Consider the following 27,885-nt stretch of genomic DNA (forward strand, 5'->3'; position numbering starts at 1 on the left):
GTGGTTTAAGAGTAATGCTGCCATCCTACCTGTTTATACATTGATAAATCAGGGCATACTAGTTACTACTTCCAAAATTCAATCCAGGTTACTAGATTGCTGCATCGCTTTACCACCTGTCAAAACGGAAATAATTAAAATAGACAATACAAAGAATTTGGTCTACAGAAGTTATCTCAAATATTACCTTGTAGCCACTCCACTCCATCCTGTAGTCCTTCCCCATTCAGGGCACTGCAGGCACTTGGGGAAAAAGACAGAAGAATGAAAATGAGAATAATGCTCACAAAACCTTTTTCTTGATTTGTAAGAGACAATGCATGCCCAAATTAGGGAATGAAAGCCGCTTTAAAAAGAAGTTGTTATTCTCTCAAAATGTGTTAAGAAAAATCTGATTTTGGTTTTGAAAATACTCGTAGCAACAACATAGTTAGGCATGGCAAGTGAACGTCCGGACTATTGAGTTTCCTCTTTGAACTATAATTTTCACATGTGGCACTAATTGTGTTTTGACATTTTCTTTGGTTGTTGAAAATATTACTTTTGCACTCACCAAGCTTTCATTCATTTGGTGAAGATTCCACTCTACATCTAATGCCTTCATTCAGATCACATATTGTAATCATGGGGTTGGAAATCTGGGGGAAACCCAAAATGGAAGGAAATATAGCTGGTACCAGGAAAGTGAAAGGGTACTCTGGAGACTAGAAGGCATGTGAAATAAAGTTGAGCATTAACTATGCTTCAAAAGCAGAATTATGTCAAAAAGATAAAAGGAAGGGCATTCTACCTGAATGCATGCAGCATTCACAACAAGATAGACAATCAAAAGGCATAAATAGAGGTACATGGGTATGATCTTATTACTGTCACAAAAACATGGCTGCATGAGGACTGGTTACTGAATATTCAAACATATTCAACTTTTAGGAACAACAGACAAGAAAAGGAGCTTGACTTGGATGGCCCCAGTACGTTTTTATGGGAAGATCTCAAATCTGAAGAACGAATTATGTAATCTGTTTTGGTGGAAAGAAACAGCACAGAGAAATAGATATTTATTAGAAATATTTATAGGCCACCAGATGGTAGTGATAGTATGAGGCATGATATTAATCAGGTGGCGAGATAAGTGCATAGCATTGGAACACAGTTATTGTAGGTAACTTCAATCTGTATGTAAACTGCATGAGCTAGTTAGGCACTAAACCTCTGGAGGTCAAGTTTCTGAAAGAGTGAAAGAACACAGGGAGCTACAGACCAATTGGTCTTGCATTGTAGTAGGGAAAATGCTGGAGTCTACTACAAAGGATGAGAAACAGATACCTGGTTGATAATGATCTGATTGGGCACAGAATTTGCAAATGGGAAGCCATATTTAACAAACTTGTTTGAGTTTTTCGAAGATGTCCACTGATAAAAAGGAGAACCAATGGATGTTGCATACTTAAATTTTCAGAAGGCTTTTGATAACGTTCCCTACATTATCTTGGTTAGAAAAATGAAAGTACATGGGATAGAAGGTAAAACATTGGCATGGATGAATGATTTATCTAAAAGACAGTAAATAGTGTTTAGAAATCATTCTTCCGCTGGCAGGTTATAAATATTACACGACCATAAGATTCATTACGAGCTGTTTTATTATAATCAATGATTTGGAATTGGCGACTCAGGGCCTCTGAGCCAGGGTGGTAGTGTTCCTATCTCTGAGCCATATGGCCTTGGTTCAAGTCCTATTTTCTCCAGTGATTATATAATAATATCTCTGAACAAGATTTAGAATTAGAGGCCAAATGTAATATTTCCAAATTTGTGGATTATACAAAGTGACTAGGAATGTGTATTATGAAGATGATGTGAAGTGGCTTCAGGAGAATTTGCATAGGCTGAATTAATGAGCAAAAACACAGCAATTAGAACATAACTTGGTAAGATATTAGGTTATCCATTTTTGGCAAGACAAACAGATGTGCAGATTATTTCTTATTCCATATAAATAGAATGTAACATAGCAAAATGTATGGTTATCCACTTTGGTAAGACAAACAGATGTGCATTTAGTCTGTTCAGCTCTCTTAGGAGGTAAGAGGTTGGAAAGTGTATTTGTACAATGGGACCTTAGTGTCCTTGTCAATAAAGGTAAGGTAAAATCACTGTCGTCGCAGAGAACCATCGAGCTACTCTTTCATTAGAGATGACTGGTGGTCAGTGTAACCCAAGGTTACCACACCCCAGGTAAGGAGCAAGGTCGAGAAGGAGGGTCCTTCATGGTAACTTCAGAATGGGAATTGAAACCGTGCTGTTGGAGTTACTCCAAATTGCAAACCATCCATCCAGCCAACTGAGCTAAGCAGCCCCACTCTATTGTAAGTATACCACAGAAGTCTTGTTTCAGATGTATGGAGCATGGTTAGACCCTATCTGGATTAATGTGTGTAGTTTTGTTCTCCTCTTTTCATGAAAGAATATATTGCTATAGAGGGAGTGCAACAACAAAGACTTGTGGCCAGGATGGTGGGATTGTCCTCTGAAGAGAAGTTGGGCACACTGGGCTTTTATTTCTAGGGTTTTGAAAAATGAGAGGTGAGCTCATTGAAACTTTTAAAATATTTAATTGAATAGAGAAGGAAATGGAAATAAGATGCTTCCCTTGGTTGTGGAGTCCAGAACCAGAGGGCACAACTTAAGAGGATTCCACATAGGTCTGAGAAGAGTTTTTTTTTAAACTCAGTTGTGATAAGAGGAATTCACGACCACTGAGTGCTGTAGAAGTTCAGTATTTGAGTATGTCTAAGGTAGAAATTGATATATTTCTAATTACCAGTGGCATACAGGGTTGTGGAGTGGGGGGGTAGGTAAACACAGAAACAGAAGCAGAAATAATCCATTCAACCCTTCAAGCTTCTTTGCCATTCAAAATGATCATGATTGAGAGCAAGTGACAGCCTCTCCAGTCTTCTGGCTGTGGTAGAGAATTCCACAGGTTCATTATGCTTTGAGTGAAGAAATCTTTCCTTATCTCCAATCCTAGATTGTCCACCTGTTTCCTGAGACTGTCTCCCCGGGTTCTGGGCTACCTAACCAGAGAATATATTTTCCCTGCATTTAATCTGTTCAGCTCTGTTAGTTCAATCAGATCCCCTTTCATCCTTCTAAACTCTAACAAATAAAGGCCCAGTTGAACTAAGCTCTCCTCCATAAGACTGTGCTGCCATCTCCAGCACAGTCCTCGTAAAATTCTGCTGCACTCCTTTTGTCCTCTTGCCTTTACTCCTCTAACCTTTCTTAGGTTAGGAGACCAAAACTGTATGCAGTACCCGAGGTGTGGCCTCACTAAGGCTCTGACTAACTGCAGTAAGACATCTCTACTTCGGAATTTAAATTAGTCAGAGGGGAATAGGTTTGGGTGGGTTACTCTTCGGAGGGTTGGTGTGGACTTGTTGGGCCGAAGGGCCTGTTTCCACGCTATAGGGAATCTAATCTAATCTACCATGTTTGTCCACTCACCCAATTTGTCTAAACCACCTTGAATGCTCTATGTGTCCTTCTAATACTCATTGTCCTGATCAGTTTTTAAAAACTAGTGTTTGTGTTCCTGTGGAACCATTTGCAGCCATTTATGCTGCAAAACTGATTTCTCAAACTATAATTTTCATAATGAGGTGCCTGTCAGATGAGCAACTCTAATTCCTTCTTGAATGGAAATGTTCACTAACAGGAGGAATTAAGCACTAAGTGCAGTGACTTTTTTTTCCATAAGGGAGTTAGCACTTAAGAAAATTATTTGTTTTTACAAAAAATTAGTTGAAGCAATTCCAATATATTAAATGTAGTTTTACATCAAGAGTTTTTTCATTAGTGACAACTTTATTTTCTGTCTGAATGTTGCCTGAGGTGTATGTCTGTACCAACTAAGTGTCTTTGCATGGAGTAGGATGGCAAAACGCGGGTAAGCACTGGCACAATGTGGCACAGGAGCTGTACTGGCCTTGGGCCTTACTCGGAACATTGGTATGAAGTTGGAGATTGGGGTCCACGGACATGGGTAGATGGGCTTAGAGTACCATGGGGGTTATCAGGTGCCACGGGAGATAGATGTATAAGCACAGGATGGCACAAAGGTTTTCAGGGTCCATGATAGATTCATACATGGTCATAGGTATTGAGGTATTAACATCCATGGGCATAAAACGATAGGCACAGACTGGCATGGGAGTATCAGATGCCTTGGGAAATATAGCATAGCGTATATGCTGATTCTGAATATAAGGAACGATGGGCATGTCTACAGGGATTATAAAGGGTATTAGGTGGCAGGGAGAAGGTCGGCGCAACATCGAGGGCCGAAGGGCCTGTACTGTGCTGTAATGTTCTATGAATAATAACCGGATATTTTGTGTTTTAATCTTCATTTTGAACAAAGTGCCAGAGTTCCTGTGCAGCCTTTCTAACTAAATCGCCCCAGGAAGCTTCAAACCCTCTGCTTTTCCTAGGTCGCCTAGCCTGACTTCTGATCCAAACCAAAAATGGAAAGTGCAGTTGGCCATTTTTAAAGGCTCCTGGAGCTGGGACTTCCCCCACTGCAGTGCACTTATCTGGAATGAAATCCAGGGTCTCCGTACTTTTCTTCCAGTGGCTTTAGATTCTTGCATTAGGTTTGCTGTCACAAATTTCTAAGTTATTGTTTTTGATTCTCTCGACCTTTTATACATGTCTGTACAATGGATTTTGAGTGTATCGATTACATGCATTAGAAAAATTCACTCTGAAGTATATAGTTCCAGAACAAAGTTGTTCAATTGTCCTATATAATCCAGTATTTGAATATGCTGATTGCTGAACATATAAATTTTGAATCAGAAATTATTTTATTTGTACAGATGTCTGAATTTTAAGGTGGTACATTTCATATAAACCTAAAATATTTACTGGGAGTCATGTGATATTATATTCAATATACGCAAAAATGTACAATTGATTAGCCACAAGATATTCGGTCAGGCCCAGATGAAATTGGCATACCAATTTAAAGTACTTCTATTTTCTATCTATTTGTAGCCAAATTCCTACTTGCCACACTTTAGAACAAAACCTAAGAAAATTCTGAGGAAGGGGTCCTTGTTCTGAAGAATGGTAATCAGACCCGAAACGTTAACTCTTCACAGATGCTGCCGGACCTGCTGCGTTTTTCCAGCAACTTCCGTTTTTGATTTCCACGAATAGTCAGTTAGCCCACTCCCAGGTGTTTCTCTTTATCCACTGGGAGGTCTTCATAAAAAATGTAGAGTTAGCACAATCCCTCAATCCATCCGAAATTTGCTCATTTTCCTTTTCTCAAGCCAATTACTATTCTTGTCAGCATAGAGTCATAGAGATGTACAGCATGGAAACAGACCCTTCAGTCCAACCCGTCCATGCCGACCAGATATCCCAACCAAATCTAGTCCCACCTGCCAGCACCCAGCCCATATCCCTCCAAACCCTTCCCATTCATCTACCCATTCAAATGCCTCTTAAATGTTGCAATTGTACCACCTTCCATCACTTCCTCTGGAAGCTCATTCCATACAAGTACCACTCTGTGTAGAAAAGTTTGCCCCTTAGGTCTCCTTTATACCTTTCCCCTCTCACTCTAAACCTATGCTAGTTCTGGATTCCCTGACCCCAGGGAAAAGACTTTGCCTATTTACCCTATCCATGCCCCTCTAAGGTCACCCATCAGCCTCTGACGCTCCAGGGAAAACAGCCCCAGCCTGTTAAGCCTCTCCCTATAGCTCAAATCCTCCAACCCTGGCAACATCCTTGTAAATCTTTTCTGAACCCTTTCAAGTTTCACAACATCTTTCTGATAGGAAGGAGACCAAAATTGCACACAATATTCCAAAAGTGGCCTAACCAATGTCCTGTATAGCCGCAACATGACCTCCCAACTCCTGAACTCAATACTCTGACCAATAAAGGAAAGCATACCAAACGCCGCCTTCACTATCCTATCTACCTGCGACTCCACTTTCAAGGAGCTATGAACCTGCACTTTGTTCAACAACACTCCCTCGGACCTTACCGAGGGAGTGTATAAGTCCTGCTAAGATTTGCTTTCCCAAAATGCAGCACCTCGCACGTATCTGAATTAAACTCCATCTGCCACTTCTCAGTCCACTGGCCCATCTGGTCAAGATCCTGTTGTAATCTGAGGTAACCTTCTTCGCTGTCCACTACATCTCCAATTTTGGTTTCATCTGCAAACTTACTAACTCTACCTTCTATGTTCGCATTCAAATCATTTATATAAATGATGCAAAGCAGTGGACCCAGCACCAATCCTTGTGGCACTCCACTGGTCACAGGCCTCCAGTCTAAAAAAACAACTCTCCACCACCACCCTCTGTCTTCTACCTTTGAGCCAGTTCTGCATCCAAATGACTAGCTCTCCCTGTATTCCGTGAGATCTAACCTTGCTAACCAGTCTCCCGTGGAGAACCTTGTCAAACGCCTTACTGAAGTTCATATCGATCACATCTACCACTCTGCCCTCATCAATTCTCTTTGTTACTTCCTCAAGAAACTCAATCAAGTTTATGAGACATGATTTCCCATTTTTGTAAGGTTTGTAGGTCAGGATGGAGTTTAGGGTGTAGGTTTGCTCACTGAGCTGTAGGTTTGATATCCAGACGTTTCATTACCTGACTAGGTAACATCATCAGAGGCGACCTCCAAGTGAAGCGAAGCTGTTGTCTTCTGCTTTCTATTTATGTGTTTGCCCTGGATGGGGTTCCTGGGGTTTGTGGTGATGTCATTTCCTGTTCATTTTCTGAGGAGTTGATAGATGGTATCTAGATCTATGTGTTTGTTTATGGCATTGTGGTTAGAGTGCCTGGCCTCTAGGAATTCTCTGGCATGTCTTTGTTTAGCCTGTCCCAGGATAGATGTGTTGTCCCAGTCGAAATGATGTTTTTTTTCCTCCGTGTGTAGGGCTACGAGGGAGAGAGGGTCATGTCTTTTTGTGGCTAGCTGGTGTTCATGTATCCTGGTGGCTAACTTTCTTCCTGTTTGTCTTACGTAGTGTTTCTGGTGGTCCTTGCATGGAATTCCAATTTGACTGGGACAACACATCTATCCTGGGATAGGCTAAGCAAAGACATGCCAGAGAATTCCTTGTGGCCTGGCATTTCAACCACAATGTCATAAACGAACACAGATCTAGATACCATCTATCAACCCCTCAGAAAACGAACAGGAAATGACATCACCACAAACCCCAGGAACCCCATCCAGGACAAATATATAAATAGAAAGCAGGAGACAACAGCTTCGCTTCACTTGGAGGTCGCCACTGATGATGTTACCTAGCCAGGTAATGAAACGTCTGGATATCAAACCTACAGCTCAGCGAGCAAACCTACACCCCATGATTTCCCATGCACAAAGCCATGTTGACTATCCCTAATTAGTCCTTGCCTTTCCAAATACATGTATATCCTTTCCCTCAGGATTCCCTCCAACAACTTGCCCACCACCAATTTGTTAGGGGCTATTGCGTATGATATTTTACAGGCATCTCATGTTCTTGGAGTTAAGCTTGTCTTGGTAAAACAGAATCTTGCTACCCTCTCATTCCCCACTCTCCTCTTCACTCAATTTAGACTTTTTTCTTGTCTCACTACTTTTCACTTTCTTTGTTTTGTCTGTTTCTTGCTATCAAGGATGTTTTCTTTTGCCTTTGAAGAACATAGTATTTGATCAGTTGGGTGGAGAAACTGCAGAGATGAGAATGGACAAGATGAGAGAGCTACACAGGTTTCTCATTCACCTCTCAGACATACATTTAAAAGGAGTTCTCAAAAAATAGCTGGCTCCTGCTAACATTTTACCATGACTGTTTTGACCCTCTCAAGCAATAGTAATGTAATACCTTTCATTGTTGAGAATTTTTTGTACTAGATTATGAATCAAAGGCTGTTAGGCAGTCTTCAGTATTCATTCCACACAAGTCCAGATGTTGAGGGGGAACCTGTTTTTCAGATGTGTTCAGCATTGCAAAGCACCATTCAGTTATCATTTGACACCTACATTTTTTATAGTCACTGAACAGTTTTCAGTATGTAGAAACAAGAATAGGCCATTCATAGTCCCTTGAAACCATACTGTCATTCTATTAGTTGATGGTAATCTGTTTTTTTCTGACCTCATTTACCAGCTATTCCCAATATATGCATTTCACTTATCCAAATCATTACCAATTCATGTCTTAAATTATATTTGACTCAGCATTACACAGCCTTTTGCAGAGGGAATTCCAGATTACCTCTACCCTTTATCTGAAAAAATGTAGTTCCCTATTTTATTAGATAGTGAGTCAAACTCTAATATCCTCCTTTTTCTAGACTCTCCCAACAGAGGAACAGGTTTTTCTACCCTGTCAGATCCTTTTGTTATTTTAAACAATTTGTTCCTTCACCTTCTAAATTTAGAGGAATACAAACCAAGGTTGTGCCGACTGTCAACTTGGCATTTTACTGGTGATTCTGATTTTACTCCAGGACACCCCTGCCGGAGTTCATCCACATAGTGTCCTAGGCCAAACCATCATCACCTATTTCAGTGATCTTCCCTTTATCAAACGATCAGAAGTGGAGAGGTTCACAGATAATTACTTCAGCGTCATTTGTGACTCCTCAGTTGCTGAAGCAGTCTGTCACAAATATAGTATATCAATAGACAGTCTTGAACTAACAAGTGGCAAGCAGCATTCACATCACAAAATGTGAGGCAATGGCCATTTCCAACAAGTCACTCTTGATACTCAATGGCATTATAATGCTGAATCCCCAACTATCATTCTCAGACTTATCAATGACCAGAAACTGAACTAGGCTAGCCATATAAATGTTTTTGGAATATTGGGTTTGAAGCTGGGAATTCTGCAAGTAATTTGCCTCTTAACACCCCAAAGCCTGTCCACCCCCTACTCTGCACAAGTTTGGAATGGAATACTCTCTATTTGTTTGAATGAATACAAAACTATAGCAAATCAATAATCACCCAAAATGGACTGTAACATCTGAGAAACGTAGCTCACTACCACTTTATCAAGGGCAGCCATTGCTGGACAATACATGCTTGCCCAGTCAGCAAATCCCACATCCTGTGAATTAGCCTCCTCCTGCAGAAACAATTTTTTTTTAAATTCCCTTCAAGACCAACATACATTTCATGAAACCAGGATTAAAAATAATTACAATATTCCAGATGAGATTTGACAAATCTTTATACAGCTAAAGGATCACTTCCTCACTTTTATATTGCCATTCTTTTAAGACAAAGGACCAACATTCCATTCACCTTTTTACTGGCAAAGAAACCCAGGTCAATTTTTCTTCTCTGATAGTCCAGGCTTGACCAGTCCAAAAATAGTCCTGTGAGAGTGACTTCAGCTGTGGGTAAATTGTTGGGGGTGATTTAAAAGATTGGCAATAATTGATTAGGAATAGTCAGCATGGTTTTATGTAAGGAAAATTATGCCTCTCAAATTTGAGTTTTTTGAGGAAGTTGATTGAGGGCAGAGCAACAGACGTTGTTTACTTGGACTTTAGTAAAACCTTTGACAAGGTTCTATGTGGTTGACTAATTGGTAAAGTTAGATGACATGAGATTCAGGGTGAACTTGCCAATTGGATACATAATTGACTCAACAGCAGTTGACAGTGGTGGGGGAAGAGTTGTTTTTCAGACTGGAGGCCTGTTACCAATGGTGTTCCATGTGAATTAGTTGTGGGCCCCCTTTTGTTTGTCACTTATGGAAATGATTGAATGAGAATATAAAGGAATTGTTAGTAGGTTTGCAGTCAACCAAAATTGGTAGCATAGTACAGTGAAGAAGATTTTCAAAGTTACAAAGGGATCTTGATGGAATGAGTCAATGGGTTGTAAAATGGCAGATGGAGTTCAATCTGAATAAATGTGAGGTATTGTACTTTCATACAACAAACAAGGGTCGGGCTTAGACAGTTAATGGGATGGCCTTGGATTGTGTTGTAGAACAGAGGGACCTGGGAGTGCAGGTACAGAATTATTTGAAATTTGCATCCCAAATAGAGTGGTTAATAAGACTTTTAGCACACTTCCCTTCATCGTTCAGTCCTTTGAGTGTAGGAGTTGGGATGTCATGTTGAGGTTTTTACAGGACATTGGTGAGGCCTCTTATGGAGTACAGTGTCCAGTTATAGAAAGATATTATTAAGCTGGAGAGTTCAGCAGCAGAGACTTACCAGCATGTTCCGAGTATGAAAGTTTTGAGTTATAAAGAAAGGTTGGGTAGGCTGGGACCTTTTTCACCTGAACATACCTGACAGGTATAGATAGGGTTAATGGTGGGTATCCTTTCCCTAGGAGGGGTGATTTCAAGACTAGGGTGAGAGTGATTTTAAAGATATGAAGGGCACGTGCTATACTGAAGGTGGTTCTCATGTGGAATAAAGTTCCTGAGGAAGTGCTGGATGTGACACAGTTACAAGACATTTAGAGAAGTACATGAATGGTTTAGAGGGATATGGGCCAAGAGCAGGCAGGTGGGACTACTTTAGTTTGGGATTATGTTTGGCAAGGACTAGTTGTCCAAAAGGGTCTGTTTTCATGCTGTATGCCTCTATATTATTCCAAACGTTACCCAGCAGAGGTCAGCTAAACCTGTCCAACCAGGTTTAAAATTGGGAACAACCCTACAATTTTTAAAATGAAGGTCAGTTAAAAAAACCAAAGGTCAATTAATTACATCTATCAAGGCTAACTACGTGACATGTTCCTCCAGTCCATATTAACCTACCATATATGCCAAGGTTTGTCTTTGATGTTATTAAGCCCCAATATCTCGGACACCACAACTGATGGCAAAGCGTCACTCAGGTCCCTTTTATTTGCGAAAAAGAGAATAGGGATTTGTCTCTGCATAATATCTGCAAACGTAAATGTGACATTCTTTTAGTGTCTGTGCAAAAGGAGTTTAAGTCTGAACCCAAAATCACAGTATCCAGTTTCTCATACCATATTAGCACATATTTCTTTTAAAATGTTCTGCTGTTTTCACCTGACAACATTCACATGTAAAAGTGTGGTAGTATGAGAGCATAGTAAGCCATTAGTCATTTGCTCAAGTAGGTATTCATTATGTTCAAATCTAGACAGTAAGAAATTTCAAGCTATTAAACAATTTGAGTGATGATGTCCTCAATTGTTGATTTTTCAATTGATGTCAACAATTGCACTTCTTGGAGAATATAAAGGCAGGAGTGACAGATCTCAGACCATTTAGCCCCAAAGTGAAGTGGAGCTAGAGGGCCCAACAAAACAGTTATGGTAAAGGAAAACAATAGATCTTCTATAATGGGTTGTCGCTTAGCACTATGACTCCTTGACTAAAATCAAGCACCCTTCTATCAGTCAGAGTACGCAAAACACATCTCAAGATTTTGCCAGAGCGGAAAGAATAGTACATTCAAAAGGATATTAAAAGATGCAAACATAATCTGACATGGAAATCTGTACCTTTTATCCAAACTCAAATCTCTCCAAGTGAGTGCATTGCTGAAACCAGATTGCAGATGTTGAGCCCTACATTACCTGGATGAATGAGAAGGGCATCTAATTCTTGTCGAGCCACAATAATTCTTAATTTGTCTGCAGAATCAATGACAAAAATAATGGCATCGGCACCCCTGCAATGAATGAAATGTTAAAAAAAAATTAGGGAAAAGAATTATACAAATTTCCAGAAAAATCGAATCTTCATTTCAGTCAGATACCTGCATGTCCATTATATCAATAGCAATATATTGGCATAGATTGAGAATTGGTTGACAGACAGGAAACAGTAGGAATAAATGGATCATTTTCTGAGGCACTAACTATTTGGGTACTGCAACGATCCGTACTTGGGCCCCAGCTACTCACAACATATTTCAGTCCTGAATGAGGGAACCAAATGTAACATTTCCAAGTTTACTAAGAACACAAAACTGGGTGGGACTATGAGTTGTTCGAAGGATGCAAGAGGGCTTCAAGATGATTGAGACAAGTTGTGTGGGCCAACACATGACAGAGGCTGTACAATGTGGCGAAATCTGAAGTTACACACCAATGTGAAAAACAGGAAAGTAAGAGTATTATTTGGAGAATGATGCAATGGGCAGTGTGTGTGTACAATGGGATCTAGTGTTCTTGTACATCAGCCAATGATAGCAGAGAGATGGTGCAGCAAGCAATTAGAAAGGTAAATGGTATATTGACCTTCGTGGCAAAAGAATTTGAGTTCAAAAGTGGGGATGTCTTATTGCAATTGGATAGGGCTTTGAGACCAACCCTAGGCACTATATGTAGTTTCGGCATCCCTACATTGCAAAGAATATACTTGACATTGATGGAATGCAGCAGAGTTTCACATGGCTGATACTGGGGGTAGTAGGACAGTCTTATGAGAAGAGATTAGTTCAATTGGGCCTTTATTCACTAGAGTTTAGAATTCTAACAGAGTTGGACATACATCCTCTCTGCATCTTGTTTTCCTTGGTTGGGGAGTCTATAATCAGGGGACACAGTCTCAGGATACTGGGAGATCATTCAGGACTGAAATGAGAAAAAAGTGTCTTCACTCGAGGGTAGTGAAATTGTGGAATTCTCAACCACAGAAGGCTGTGAAGGCCAAAACATTGAATATAGTCAATAAACAACTACATTTTTAAATATTAAAAAAGGCATCAAGGGGTATGGGAAGAAAACAAGAAAATTGAATTTTAGAATTTAATCATAGGATGTGGACGTTGTTGGCTGGCCAGCATTTATTACCCGTCCCTAGCTGCCCTTGATGGTGATGGTGAGCTGCTGCCTTGAGCCATTGTAGCCCACATGCTGAAGGTTGACCCACAATGCCCTTAGGGAGGGAATTCCAGGATGTTGACCCAACACAGTAACGGAACTGCAATTAAGATATAGGATCAACCATGATTATATTGAATGGCAGACAGGTGGCCTGCATGGCCTTGTACTCTTTCTTTGTTTTTATATTTTTCTATATCAGTAGCTTTGTAAATCAAACAAAATTTGTGGAGCTGCCTACTAAAGGGGTTTTCATTCTTCAAATCTCAAATTCAGTGAAGCTGACTGTAAGCTTGAAGAACGATATCTCAATTCCCCATTGTCCCTTACAGCCCCTATGCCAGCACATAACCCTTTGCCTACGCCATCTTGACACTTTATAGTCTCATGTTTATTTAGGGCTAACTCATGTGCCCCATCAGTCGCGTTTTGCTTTTGACCCCATCATGTCAATTCATCAGTTACGTACCCTGTGCAGAGTTGAGATGATTTAAGCTATACAAAATAATGTTTTGAGTGACTATTTCAGGCTTCACTACACTGAAAAAATTCTCATTCATAAAAACTAATTTGTTATACCAATAATTGTTCAACTACATAAAGTATGACACCAACAGATATTTCATTCAAATGTACAGTCCCTCATAATAACAAGTATCAAAGTCAGTTGAAAGTGTGGTGCTGGAAAAGCACAGCAGGTCGGACAGCATCCGAGGAGCAGGAGAACTGATGTTTCAGGCATAAGCCCTTTATCAGGAAGTCATAGTTCCACTTCAAAGCATATGTTATCATTTGTTACTGTTAATTAAGTTAAAATAGTAAGCTTCCATTGCTATAATGGATCACAAAATAAGAACACATTGTGAAACCAATAAATATTAGCATTGATGAAGAATTAGTTAGCAACAGGAAACACCGAATGGGGTAAATGGATAACTCTGGCAAACTGTAACTAGTGGAATGCCAGAGAGATCAGCGCTTCATGTTCAACTATTTACAATAATTTAGAGATGGGATGACATGTATGTTAGCTAAATTTGTTGATGACACCAAAATAGGTAAGCAGGGCATTGTCAAGAGCAGGAAGAGAGACTGATATTGACAGATAAATAGGTTGCACTAATTTGGCAGATTGAGGTGGTTAAACGTGAACCTGTCCATTTCAGCAGGCAGAATTGTAAAACAGTATTCCATTTAATTGGAAAAAGACTGCAGGACTTAGTGGTACAGAGACATCTAGTACATGAATCACAAGAAGTTGGGAGAAGGGTACAGCAAGTGATTTGGAAGGCAAATGGAATGTTATCAATTATTGAAAGGGAAATGGAATTTTTAATAAGTGAAATACTGCAGTAACTTTACTGAAGCTGTGTATGGTGTTGCTGAAGTTGCATCTGGAGTTGTGTACAGTTTTGGTGTCCTTTTTGTTTAAAAGAATGTAATTGCATTAGAAGCAGTTCAAAAAAAGTTCACTCATCAGATTGGGAAGAAGGGGCTATTTTGTGAAGAAAGATTGAACGGGTTCACTCTATATCCATTGGAGTTCAGTAAAATGAGAGATCATATTATCAAAACATATAACATCTTGAAAGGGCCTGAAAAGGGTGGATAACAGTAGGAATTTTCCACTTGCAATGGAGACTATAACTAGGGGACATGATTTAAGAGTTTGAGAGCTCTCATTTAATACAGATGGTGAGAATTTCTTTTCATTACAGCCTATAATTCTCTTCTGGAGGCTGGGTTGACAAATTTATTCAAGGCTGAGTTGGATAGATTCTTGATTTTGGGCGAAGGCACGAAGAATACTTGCCACATTTGTTGATGACAAAGGGAGGAAACTAAATTGTGAAGAACATAGGCTACGAAAAGACTGAAAGGTGAAGTGAGTGGCAAAGATCTGGCAAATGAAATATAATGTGGAATAATGTGAAATTGCCTATTTTGGCAAAAAGAATTAAAACTAAGCATATTTATCTAAATGGTCAGTGATTGCATTAACTCTTGAGATACTGAGAGGTCTGGGTGTCCTAGTGAATGAATCACAAAAGGCTAGTATGCAGGTACAGCAAGTGTGCTGTCTTTATTGTGAATGAAATTGTCACACTAATTTTCATACTTCTGTTTTCAATGTGGCATACTTTGGGATGACCTCAAACAGAAATGAAAATTATTTTACCTCAACAGAAGCAATTGATTCTATAATGCATATAAATATTGTTCATTCTTATTGAATGCCTAAGTCATTACCAGCTTAGAGAGTACCATATAAGTCTTTCCACCATCAAATATGATATTTCAAGATAAATACAGGCTTGTAAGCTACCTTGTAAATGAAATAAACCCAGGCTTGTTTGAGTTACATTTACATGACCATTGCGTTTAACAGTTTCTCAACTAAATGGCCCCATTTATCCAGTTAAAACTTTTATCCCTAACAGTTTCTAAAATAGATAAACTATGAACTAGATATTTACAACAATATATAGAAACTAAATAACACAACCGCATGTTTGAGTGAAGAATCTGAGTTTTAACCAGATTTTTTAATTGTTTTGTCAATGACGTGAACTTTCTTTTTAACAGATTTCTGCAGGAAGATGTCCTATGTCCATTTTTCACACAACGTTAGAATGCTAGCATTAATAAGCCATTCAATGATGGGGTTATGAGGTAAATTCAAATTCTATTCTAGGTTTGTTCCAACATGAATTTGTAGATAGTGATAAGCAATATAAATCTTAGCTGATTATACTTTTTCCCCTCTGCCAACCATCATTCTTTTACGTTCGGAGAAATGACCCAATTTGTCGTGATTGTAACAAGGTTAGCCAGATGGACTTCACAGAATATGTTCCCTGGTTGGGGCTGTTAATCCAGTCCAATCAGGGAGTCCTGGCTGACAGATAAAAACAGGATTCTAAACCACAGTATCTGAATGCTCCAAGTGGTTTGAGTGTTCTGATGGTGAGATTCAGCAGATTCACCCAGGAACAGTGACAGCAGCACAGACTGAAAGATTTCAATGTGGAAGTAAGTGTTAACCGCAGTTAGGCAGTAGTGTGGGAGAAAAAAGAAAAAAAGAGAAACAGGAGGGTCGAGGGTTCTATTCACTCTGGAAAAAACCCGAAAAAAATACATAAACCGGAGTGTCAGAGATTCTACTCCCTCTGAGAGCTGGCTCTTGAGCGAGTTGGACCAGTGTGTGTGAAGGACTGTCGTCTTGATTGTTTCAGGAGAAGGGGGACTGATTCTGGAGAAAACAAAACAGGATTCTATTCACAGTAGGAGCCATCTGAGCTTCCTGTGTCAGTGTCATGTACTATACTTGCTTAAGTAAAGGGTGACTTGGTGAGGAGATACTGGCCTTCATGGAGTTATTTCAGTAAGATTATCTTATTAAATGAAGAATGTAAAAACATTGAAAGCAGTTCAGAGAAAGTTACCAGACTATTACCCGGTATAGGCTTTTGACAAAATTTTGGACAGGTAAGGCTTGAATACTCTGGAGTTTATGTTAAGAGACAATTTGATTAAGCATGTGAGGTTTGAGGTGTCTTCATAGGATAGATGTAGAAGTGGTCTGATGGAAGAATATAAAGCTAGGGATCATTACTTAAAAATAAGGGGTTGTCCATTTAAAAATAATGTTTTTTTTCCCAAAAGGTTGACAGTCGTTGGAACTTTCTTCCTGAAAAGGCAATGGAAGCAGAACTTCAGAATATTTTTAAGAGGTAGATAGATTGTTTGAAAAGCAAAATTCTGCAGATGCTGGAAATCTGAAATAAAAACAGAAAATGCTGGAGAAACCCAAAAGGTCTGGCAGCATCTGTGGAGAGAGAAACAGTGAATGATTTAGGTTCAAAGATTCTTCTCTGGGAGACAATTGCAGTGTTTTAGATTTATTTAGATAGATATGTGAGCAACCAGGGAATACAGGGATATGTATAGGCACATGAGGTTAGTTTAGAATGGCACCATAATCAGCACATACGTTGTGGGTTCTGAAGGCCCTGTTCCTGTGCTGTACTATTCTGTTATTTTTTAAGATAATTTCTTACTTAACAAAGGGATTAAAAATTAGCAGGGATAGTGGTCACATTAATATTATTTTCATCTAGATGGACATCCAAAGTCCTTACATAGCAGCAACATCTGAAACTACAATGCTGCACATTGGGACATCAACCACTGTGCGTGAAACTTTGGAGTAGCTAAGCAATCGTACAGCTGATAGGGAATGATAATCAGTAGTAGATTGGAATATGGATTTGGGTTACAATGAGATCAACCATGATCTTATTAAATGGCAGAGCTGGCTCAAATGGCTGATTGGCCTATTCCTCTTCCTTGATCATGTGTTTGATAAATAAGGTAGTGAATGGCTGAGTAGTGCAGACAGAAAAGTGCAGCTGCAACCACAATCTGATCAACCATGATTTTTATTGAATGGTGGAGCAGGTACAAATGGCCTACTATTATGTTCTTATGATCATGAAATCATATGTGCAGCATCAATCCTATATCAGCAGATAGATTGAAATCAGAAGCGAGATTTATTTTTTAACTGTCCAAACCTATTTTTTCAAAGATTTAAGTGCAGAAATGATCATCTTTGGTATTTGATTTTGACAGATCCTTGTGACATGATCTGGCCCTAATTCTCAGACTATGATCCCTCATTCTAGAATCCCCTACAGGTGAAAATAGCTTATCTTTAACTACCCCGCCTTTTCCTGTTAATATCTTGAAGACTTCAATCAGATCACCCCTTAAATTCAAGAGAAAATTAGGCCTAATTTATATAATCTCTCCTCATAGCTCCTAAAGTCCAGGTATCATTCTTGTAAACCAGCCTTGTACTTCTTGCAAGGCTAACATATCCTTCTGAAGATGTGATACCAAGACTTGCTCACTATACCAAGTGGAGTCAAGCCAGGGTTTTGTGTAACTACACCATAACGTCCACATTCTAGTACTCCAGTCCTCACGATATAAAGGCCAGCATTCCATCAACTTTCTTCAGCTACAAAGAGATCTTGATCAATTGAGTCAGTGAGCTGAAGAGTGGTAGATGGAGTTTAATTTGGATATTAACAAGGTATTGTATCTTAGTAAAACAAACAAGGGCAGGACTTATTTAAAAGTAGAGCCTTGGGTAGTGTTGAACCAAAGGGTCTGTTTCCATGCTATACATCTCTATGACTATGACACCTAGGGTTTCAGATACGTAATTCTTTGAAGTGTGTGTCACATACAGATATTGTGATTAAGAAGGCATTTATCGTGCTTGCATTTATTGCTCAGAACATTGAGTAGAAGAGTTGGGACATCTTATTGAGATTTTACAAGATGTTAGTGAGACCACTTCTGAAGTACTGTGCCCAGTTCTAGTCGCCGTGTTATGGAAGATTATTATTAAGCTGGAGAGAGTTCAGAAGAGATTCACCAGAATGTAACCAGGAATGGAGGGTTTTAAGTTATGAGAGGTTGGATAGGCTGGGAGTTTCTTTTTCCACTGAAGTGTAGGAAGTTAGAGGTTTATAAAATCATAAAGTGAATGGATAGAGTAAACAGCAAGTGCCTTTTCTCTATGGTGAGGGATTTTATTTTAAGTTGAGAGGAGAAAAATTAAAAATTTTTTTACACAGTGGTTCGTGTTTGGAATGAACTTCCTTAGGAAGTGAGTACACTTACAATGTTTTAAAAAACATTTTAGGTAAGTATATGAATAGGAAATGTTTAGACAGATGTGGGCCAAGTACTGTTAGGTGGGCCTAGTTTAGTTTGGGATTTTCAGTTTGGACTGGTTGGACCGAAAGGTCTGTTTTCATCTGTAATACTCTGACTCTAACTGTTTGTGACATTTCAAAGCATATGCATCTAAGCCCCCAACTCTCTTTGGATGGTCACTGTATTTAACTTAATATCACCTAGAAAGTACTCTAATCTATCCTTTTTTTCAGTAAAAATGTGTAACTTCATACTTGTGTATGTTGAACTCCATCTGCCACAATTTTGCCATTCATTTTGTCTATTAATATCCCTTTTGTAATTTTATGCTATCAACTACAGTGCCTACAAAGCTGCCTAACATTGTCATCAACAAATTTTGACATATGACTTTCAATACCATTATCCAAGTTGTTCATAAATAATGTGAGTAATTGAGGCCTTAACCCAGATCCTTTTGGACACCACTGGTCACATCCTGCCAATTTGAGTACCTACTCATTACCCCTACTTTCTGTTGCCTGTCACACAACCAGTTTCCCAGCCATGTCAATAATTTGCCCTAATTTCCTTGGGCTTCTACCTTTCTTAATAGTTTCTTATATGGGATTTATCAAATGCCTTCTGGAAGTCAATAGAAGAAACATACATAGACATTCCCTAACAGGAAACATGCGCTCATAAACATTCCCTGTCCACTATCTTAGTCAAATCTTCAAAACAACATCAATGAGGTTTGTCAAGCATGACCTATCTGCCTTGAATTCATGCTGGTTCTCCCTGATTAACTGAAAATTTTCAAGGTGTTCAGTTACATCATCATTGATTGCACAGACTGCAACATTTTCCCCAACACATGTTAGGATTTTATAAAATAGAGAGGACCAAAAGTAGACAGTAGGCCCTCAGAAACAGAATACTCCAAGCAGTTAACTGACCTGCCCAAGCAGAATATACTCCTACTCCAACTACTTGTATTCATATTCTACCCAACTCAAGCAAGTAACTAGATTCACTGAGCTCGAGAATGTATCCACAGTAGTCCTAATTTGTAACCCTTCCTCATTCTCTCTATCATTTTGTTTATTCTTCCACAGAGCATTCAAACCAAAATCTTCCCTATTTCTCCCACACGAAGCAGCATTCCCAGCATATCCCCTTCTTTATTTTTGTTTTTTTTGTTTGCCATGATTGCAATCTATTTGTCCACCATGATTGCAATCTATTTGTCTAATCAGTATCCTTTTCTTGTTGCAACTCATTACTTCATACGCAAGAATATCAACAAGATATCTACAAGTCAGAGCAAATACATTGAATGAAAGATTCTGTGCAAACATACAATTTAACTTGTGTTTTACATAGCTTTTTATTTTCTGTCATCTCACTTACTCATAGTATTTTTCCCACAGATTTCGGTATCTTCCCTGGCCAGACATATCAAAAACAGTGAAGGACAACCTGAAATTGTACAAAGTAATACAAATAAACAGGAGAGAATGCATGCTTACTGTAGGTTAGTGAATGCTTGTTTTTCTGTTCTCCATCTAGCCATGTGTCAGTAAGACCAGATAGCAAATGCTAGTAGTGGTAAACCAGAAGTTTGTGTTGCCTTTGGTTTAGTATATTGTTCTTTTATCTTTTGGGCTTGAGCTTGAATTCTCTGACTGCCCATACCTATTCCAACTGAAATAGATTTGGGTAGTCTTGATGCAATTGTACAAGCCTTTGGCAAAATCATCAAAACTCAACACTTTAAAAGGTCACGAATGGGAATATTTCATTCTCAAAGCTGCATGGACAATGAAAAGAAAAGGAGTCAGGAATGTGGGAAAGGAAAGACAACAATTTACATATATATTATTTACTATACCTAGATGTAGTGAATTTCTCCACACTGAATCCAATTGTTGGAAATAGGTCCTTGGCTTGTGCCTGAAGAATCAAGGGGAAAATTGAGACCAATTCAAAACAGTGTACAGTATTGAGATTTGATTTAGCTATCCATTCTTTCTCATGCCAGATATCACAAAGCCATTTAATGGACACCAAACTTACTTTGTTACATTAATAATTTCCTGAAATGTAAACCAGATTGATTTCTCAGTCAGTACAAATCCTCTCTGCCTAAAGTACGGATGTGTTTTTTGGAAAGGAGAAGGAAAATTTAGGTTTGGTTTTCATTTCTGATCATTTTCTCTAGATTGCACTGTATTCACCTTTTCTGAAAACCTGCAGTTTTAGATCCTGTCCTTTTGCCTTTCCAAAGGAAACTAGAATAGAGCTTATCTATTCCACCCATTCACTCTTCTATTTTTCTCCCTCTTTTCCTCCCTGCTGTCACTCTGTTGTCCTCGGACACCTGGCCCCAGCCTCCGATTCCCGGCCTCCAAACCACAGTCGGTAATCGGCAGCCCAAAGTGGAGACACCAGTGCCATGTAATCCTGAGTGGGGTTATCAGCAGCTCTGTGTGGAGCTTGGCGGCGGCAGCAGCCCGGTGTGGAGTGTGGTGGCCGCAGCCCGATGTGGAGTGTGGCAGCAGCCAGTGATCAGACCACGCAGAGGCCAACCTGCACTGGTCTTCTGTGGGGTGGAGAAAGAATGCCTCATCTTCTGTCTTGGGACACTCCAACCACATACTATCAATGTTGATTTCATCAGTTTCCTCATCTCCCCTTCCCCACTTCATTCTAGATCCAACCCTCCAACTTGGCACTGTCCTACCTATATCCATTTTTCTTCCCATCTATCTGCTCCACCCTCCCCTCCGACCTATCACCCCATCACTCCCTACCTGCATCTACCTATCACTTTCCTAGCTACCTTCCACCCCCCACACACCCGCCCCCCACCCCCCATCTCATCCCTCCTTCCTATTTCTCTCTCAGCCCCCTTTCTCCCAATATTTCAATACCCAACACATTCCTGATGAAGGGCTTATGTCCAAACTGCCGAATATCCTGCTCCTCAGGTGCTGCCTGACCTGCTGAGCTTTTCCAGCACCACACTTTTTCACTCTGATCTCCAGCATCTGCAGTCACTATCTTTCTCCCAGAGAAACTGCGATGTTTATCTTTTAACTTGCTGCTTGTTTTTTTCTGACCTATGTTTGGTTGTAATTAAACTTTTTTCTTCATTTTTCTATTCTGTAACTCAGGGAAGATTTGTAGCTCAGGTTGAGGTTCTCATTGTAAGTTTGTTCGCAGAGTTGGAAGATTTGTTTTCAGATGTTTCATCACCATACTAGGTAACTAAGTCAGTGAGCCTCCAGTTAAGGGCTGGTGTTAAGTCCCACTTTCGATTTGTGTCTTGGTTTCTTACGGTGGGTGATATTATTTTCAGTTTTTTTCTCCGAGGATGGTAGATGGGTCCAAATCGATGTTTATTGATGGAGTTCCAGTTAGAATTCCAGGCCTCTAGGAATTCTTGTGCATGTCTCTGTTTAGCTTGTCCTAAGGTGGATATGTTGTCCTCCTTCTTCTGTGTGTAAGGGTACTAGTGATAGTGGGTCTTGTCCTTTTGTGGCTCGTTGATGTTCATGTATCGTGGTGGCTAGTTTTCTGCCTGTTTGTCCGATGTAGTGTTTGTTGCAGTCCTTGCATGGTATTTTGTAAATGACATTTGTTTCGCTGGTTGTTTGTTTTGGGTCCATTTAGGTTAATTAGTCTTTGTTTAAGTGTGTTGGTAGGTTTGTGAGCTACCATGATGCCAAAGGGTCTGAGTCATCTGGAAGCCATTTCAGAGGTGGCTTTGATGGAAGATAATGTGGCTAGAGTTTCTGGGCGTGTTGAGTTTGTCGCTTTAAGAATTGGAGGACTGTTTGTTGAGTTCCCATTACTCTTGAATATGCTGTAGCGGTATTTTTCTTCTGCTGTTCGTAGTTCCTGGATACTGCAGTGTATTGTAGCTTGTTGAAATAATGTCGTGATGTTGCTCTGTTTATGTGTGTTGGGATGATTGCTTCTGTAGCTAAGAATGTGGTCTACAGGAAAACAACACATACAGACATTGGTTTGAAGTTCTCCATTAACTGTTTGTTCTACTGTGACCTGTAGGAATGGGAGTCTGTCATTGTTCTCCTCCTCTCTTGTGAAATTTAGGCCAATAAGAACGCTGTTGATGGTGTTGTAGGCTTCCTCTAATTTGTTCAGTTTTGTGATGACAAAGGTGTCATCCACGTCGCAGACCCACACATTTGTCATCGTAAAACAGAACAAATATCACCCACCTTTAGAAACCAAGTAACATAAATAGAAAGCGGGACATAACACCAGCCCTTCACCAGAGGCTCACTGATAATATTACCTAGTATGGTGACAAAAATCTGAAGACAGCTTCCAGCTCAGTGAGCAAACTCTCAACCTGTACCTAGGTACTCTGTACGTAAGATAGCACTGTGTGTTACTGACATTTTCACACTGTAACTCATCTGTAACTGAAAAAGCTGTACCTCGGTATCTAAGATGGCGCTGTAAATGGCGACTTATAGAGTTTTCATTGTATTCATTTGAGTATGTGACAATAAAGCTGATTTAGTTCAATTCAATATATAGAGTTGGCAAAAATGTGGCAATGAAATATGGAAAAACATGAAATTGGTTGTTTTAGTCGGATGATTTTTTTAAAAATTACAAAATACTACAGTGCAGAGGAATCCATAGTTATTCAAATATAGTATATAAACACAGCAATTAATCAGGACCACAATGCTATATTTTATTCCAAGGGGAATTGATAATGAAAGTAACAATGTTATGCTTCAGTTATAAAGGCATTGGTGAGACAACATCTTGAATGCTATGTGTAGTTTTAGTCTTATTTATAGAAAAATGTACAATATGCTGGATGCAGTTCAGAGAAGGTTTACTAGATTGATATCTGAAATAAGCAGGCTGTCTTATAAGGAAAGATTGGATAGACTGGGCTTATTTCCACTGGAATTTATAAAAGTGAGGTTTGACTTCACAAAAGTATATACGAATGGTCTTGATAAGGTGGTTGTGAAAGTGATGTTTCCTCTTGTGGGTAAGTCCAGGACGAAGGGGCACTGTTGTAAAATTAGGAATCAATCTTTTAGGACAGCAATTGTGGGGTTTTTTTCTCTCAGGTTTTACAACTTTGGAACTCTGCCTCAGGAGATGGTGCAGATGGCACTGTTGGATATTTTTAAGGCAGAGATGGATTTTGTTCGACAAGGAAGTTAAAGGTAATACAATGTAGATGGCAATGTGGAATGTGAGAAATCAGCCATGATCTTATTGAATAGCGGAGCTGGCTTGAGGAATAAAATGGCCGATTTCTGCTCCTAATTTGTATATTATCCCTCTTCATTCTCCTTGGCTTGCAGTTTTTGACACACTACCCTCCTTCAGCACTGTTTGATCCAGCTTCAGGTGGCTGCCTTTGAATAGTTTCACACTTACTTGTGCTTTTGTTTGAATAGGTATAGCTATCAATATCTTCTTTTCTATACGGCGCTGATCATTTCCAGAGCGGCGTAGTGATGTATTTTTGGATGCTCAGCTTCTATGTTAAGGATGGAAATTGCAGTTAGAGTATGCCATACAGTCCCTAAAGCCTGTTCCACCATTTAATAAGATGATATCTATCTATTCTTCAAATGTTTTTTCCTTCATTATCACTACTTTCCCTTAAGAGTCCAAAAATCGATCAATTTTAAGCCTTGATCTTAGTCAATGACTGAGCATCTATAGCCTTTTAGGGTAGGAAATTCCAATTATTTACAGGCCTGAGTGGAGGAAAAGTTTCTCATGTCATTCCAAAATGATCAGCCCTTTATTCTGAGACTATGCTAGTTCTAAACTCTCCATCACATAATCTAGACTCTCCATCACATAATCTCCATCACATAGTCCTTTTCTGTAACTTTCTTCTATGATGGAACACCCCAACACAAGAGTAAGACTTGTGTACCAGCTCTTTCATCCCACAACTGGCAATCAATTGTCTGGACCTCTCACTTGCAGAAAACAGGATTAACCAAGTTGACTTTCTTTTAGATGAAGAGGAGAGCAGCCTCCTTAATTGGATTCTGATTTTCATAAGAAAAAGAGGAACAGAATCTGTAGAGGAACTCAATTTTTGTGCATTAAAGAACCCTTGCAAAACTGGAGACAATGTGAATCAAGGGGAAAAATGCTGGTTTGAGTCATACCCATCGCAAAGGAAAATAGTTGTGTTGTTCAAGGTCAGTTCACAGCTTCAGGACATCTCTGCAGGAGTTCTTCAGAATAGTGTTCTGTCCTTGTTCCAACTGTCTTAAGCTACTTCCTCAATGATCTTCCTTCCGTAAGAAGCTCAAGAATGAGGATGTTCAGAGATTAGTCTATGTCCTAATCTAAGGAGAGTGCAGAAGTAAACCAAAAATCTATAAGCAGCATAAGGAAAAGGCAAATAGATTTCTAAGGGAATAGAAAACTGAAAAAAAGCAGAATACCAGTGAACACAACAGACTAAAAGTGGAAGCAAATACAAAGAGAAGTCAGTGCCTGTCACAAGGCAAAAAGAACATAAAACAGAGAACATAGAAAGTACAGCACAGAACAGGCCCTTCAGCCTACAATGTTGTGCCGAGGATTAATCCTAATGTAAAAGAAAATAACCTTACTTACGCACCCCTCAATTCACTGCTGTCCATGTGTATGTCCAGCAGGCGCTTAAATGTCCCTAACGACTCTGCTTCCACTACCGCCGCTGGCAACGCATTCCATGCATTCACAACTCTGCGTAAAGATCCTACCTCTGACGTCTCCTCTATACCTTCCTCCAAAATCTTATAACTATGATCCTTCATCCCAGTCATTCCTGCCTGGGGAAAAGTCTCTGGCAATTGACTCTAACCATGCCCCTCATTATCTTGTATACCTCGATTCCGGTCTTCTCTCTGGAGGAAGAGAGGTAAGTCCAAGCTTAGTCAACCTCTCTTCGAAAGACAAGCCCTCCAGTCCAGGCAGCATCCTGGTAAACCTTCTTTGCACCCTCTCCAAAGCCCCTGTATCTTTCCTATAGTAGGGAGACCAGAACTGGACACAATATTTCAAGTGTGGTCTCACCAGGGACTTGTAAAGCTGTAGCAAAACCTCACAGCTCTTAAACTCGATCCCCCTGTTAATGAAAGCCAAAACACCATAGGCTTTCTTCACAACCCAATCCACTTGGGTGGCAACTTTGAGAAATCTATGAACTTAAACACCAAGATCCTTCTGTTGCTCCACACTGCCAAGAATCATGTCTTTAACCTGATATTCAGCATTTGAGTTTGACCTTACAAAATGCATTACTTCGCATTTATCCAGGTTGTAGCCTGCAATGGCCCTCAATACTATCAACGGCACCTCCAACCTCTGTATCATCTGCAAATTTACTAACCCACTCCTCAACCTCCTCATCCAAGTCATCTATAAAAACTACAAAGAGCAGAGGCCCTATGGGACACTCAACAGTGACCTCCAGGCAGAATACTTTCCATCTACAACCACTCTCTGCCTTCTGTCAACCAACCAATTCTGAATCCAGATAGTCAAATCTCCCTTTATCCCATAGCTCCTGACTTTATGAATGAGCCTACCATGGGGAACCTTATCAAATGCCTTGCTGAAGTCCATATACACCACATCCACTGCTCAACCTTCATCGACCTGTCTTGTCACCTCCTCGAGGAATTCAATAAGATTAGTTAGGCATGGCCTGTCCCTCACAAAGCCATGATGACTGCCTTTAATCACGCTATGCTTTTCCAAATAGTTATAAATCCTATCCCTCAGAATTTTTTCCAAAACCTTGCAGACCACAGACTTAAGACTGTCTGATCTGCTAATTGTCAGGGATTTCCCCTTTACCTTTCTTGAAAAGGGGAACAACATTATCCTCCTTCCAATCCTTCATTATGACTCCTGTAGAGAGTGAGGAAGCAAAGATTTTCAGCAATGGCTTAGCAACCTCTTTTCTCGCTTCCTGGAGCAACCTAGGATAAATCTGGATGTAGAGATCCAGACTCCCAGCCAGCGTAAATCTCTTGATTATTCTATATTTGTTCATATTTTTTATAAAATCAAAAAATGTGATTGTCAGAACCCTGCAGACTTGACCACTTCATTCTGATTTGCTTTACGCTTTTACAGGGAGAGATCTTGGGAACTTTTAAAAAGAAAGCGTTGGCAGTATTATCTGCTTTGTCATCAGGATTAAAAAGCAGCTGTTGTTCCTTGTAGTTCTACCACATTCAGGACTTAACTGAAAGATCCCCAATCAGGACATCATCTGGGCAGACTTTTCCCCAGAGGTGAACACTTCTCATGTGTTGCACTCATCTTTCCTGTCTGAGATCTGTGAATGGGGTGTGAGAGGCAAAAATAGTTCACCTTGAAGCTGCTGATTGGCCTTGTCTCTCAAAGGTTGGACCTGATAATGTCAGTAACTCTGTATTGTAGGCATTCACCACCTGTACCACTTCACTCATATTATTTCTCTCACGCCAGAGAGCTACTGGCTTCTGTGGGAATGTGACAACCCCATATCTGAGCAGACAGCAGGAGAAACTTAGCAGTTCCCTAAAGGGTTCCTTCCCAACAATGAAAAAGGGGCTGAAAACTGAATTATCATTGGAAGGGAAGGAAATTATATAATGGCTGGAAGATCACAGAAGCATTTGGAGAACTGTGACACAAAAAGGGTGTGGGGACAGATAGTGGAGTTTCCACAGTTTTTCCATTCGTAATTGCTCTGCAGCTGGTTTGATGAAAGCATGGGGAGAGGAAATATTGGCACTTGTCTGCCGGGGCCAGGCGTATTCTAAAGCTGAGTTGTTTGAAAAAAATGCACAAAAGCGAAATACACGCGTGCTCAGGTTCTTTCTCTGAAGTGCAGTATATCAGACATTAAACTAAAGAATTTTGGAGTTGTTAGATGAAGCGGATTGCGGAAATTTTAGTGCTAGTTCTGCAAAAAGCATTTGTAATTATACATGCGGCAGGATAAATTATCCACCTTTAATCGGCAGGTACAGGGTGTATTCATAATAATGAGTAGATTAGTGGGGATTGTCTTCCAAACTCACACTAGTAGGCTTCAGGCAATTGATGATCGTACTCTTCCCGCTATTGTCCAGCCCCAAACAAAGGATATTCACGTCCCTGCGCCTCAGCCTCAGCCAAACAGCCAATTTATTGAAAAAGTCCATAGCTGGATTGGGCAGCAGTGACTCGGGTCTCCTCTTGTTACCAAGTCCCGCTGTTCTGGCTTGTGTGTGTCTACAGTGACGC

At 39.8% G+C, this 27,885-nt stretch overlaps 1 protein-coding gene and 1 long non-coding RNA gene across 3 annotated transcripts in view; one reads left to right on the forward strand and one right to left on the reverse strand.

Moving 5' to 3' along the window:
• LOC140495896 (uncharacterized) overlaps positions 1-27,885 on the forward strand; it is a 105,623-nt gene that overhangs the window by 20,735 nt on the left and 57,003 nt on the right. The window lies entirely within an intron of this gene.
• LOC140495609 (ADP-ribosylation factor-like protein 6) lies at positions 79-27,803 on the reverse strand. Its single transcript, XM_072594610.1, has 7 exons — positions 27,681-27,803; positions 20,477-20,538; positions 19,996-20,064; positions 11,620-11,714; positions 10,826-10,955; positions 188-243; positions 79-116 (listed from the first exon to the last, which is right to left on the reverse strand). The coding sequence occupies exons 1-7, from the start codon at positions 27,801-27,803 to the stop codon at positions 79-81; spliced, it is 573 nt and encodes a 190-aa protein (XP_072450711.1).

The sequence above is a fragment of the Chiloscyllium punctatum genome, chromosome 25 (assembly GCF_047496795.1).
Source record: "Chiloscyllium punctatum isolate Juve2018m chromosome 25, sChiPun1.3, whole genome shotgun sequence".
In the NCBI taxonomy this organism is placed as follows: domain Eukaryota; kingdom Metazoa; phylum Chordata; class Chondrichthyes; order Orectolobiformes; family Hemiscylliidae; genus Chiloscyllium; species Chiloscyllium punctatum.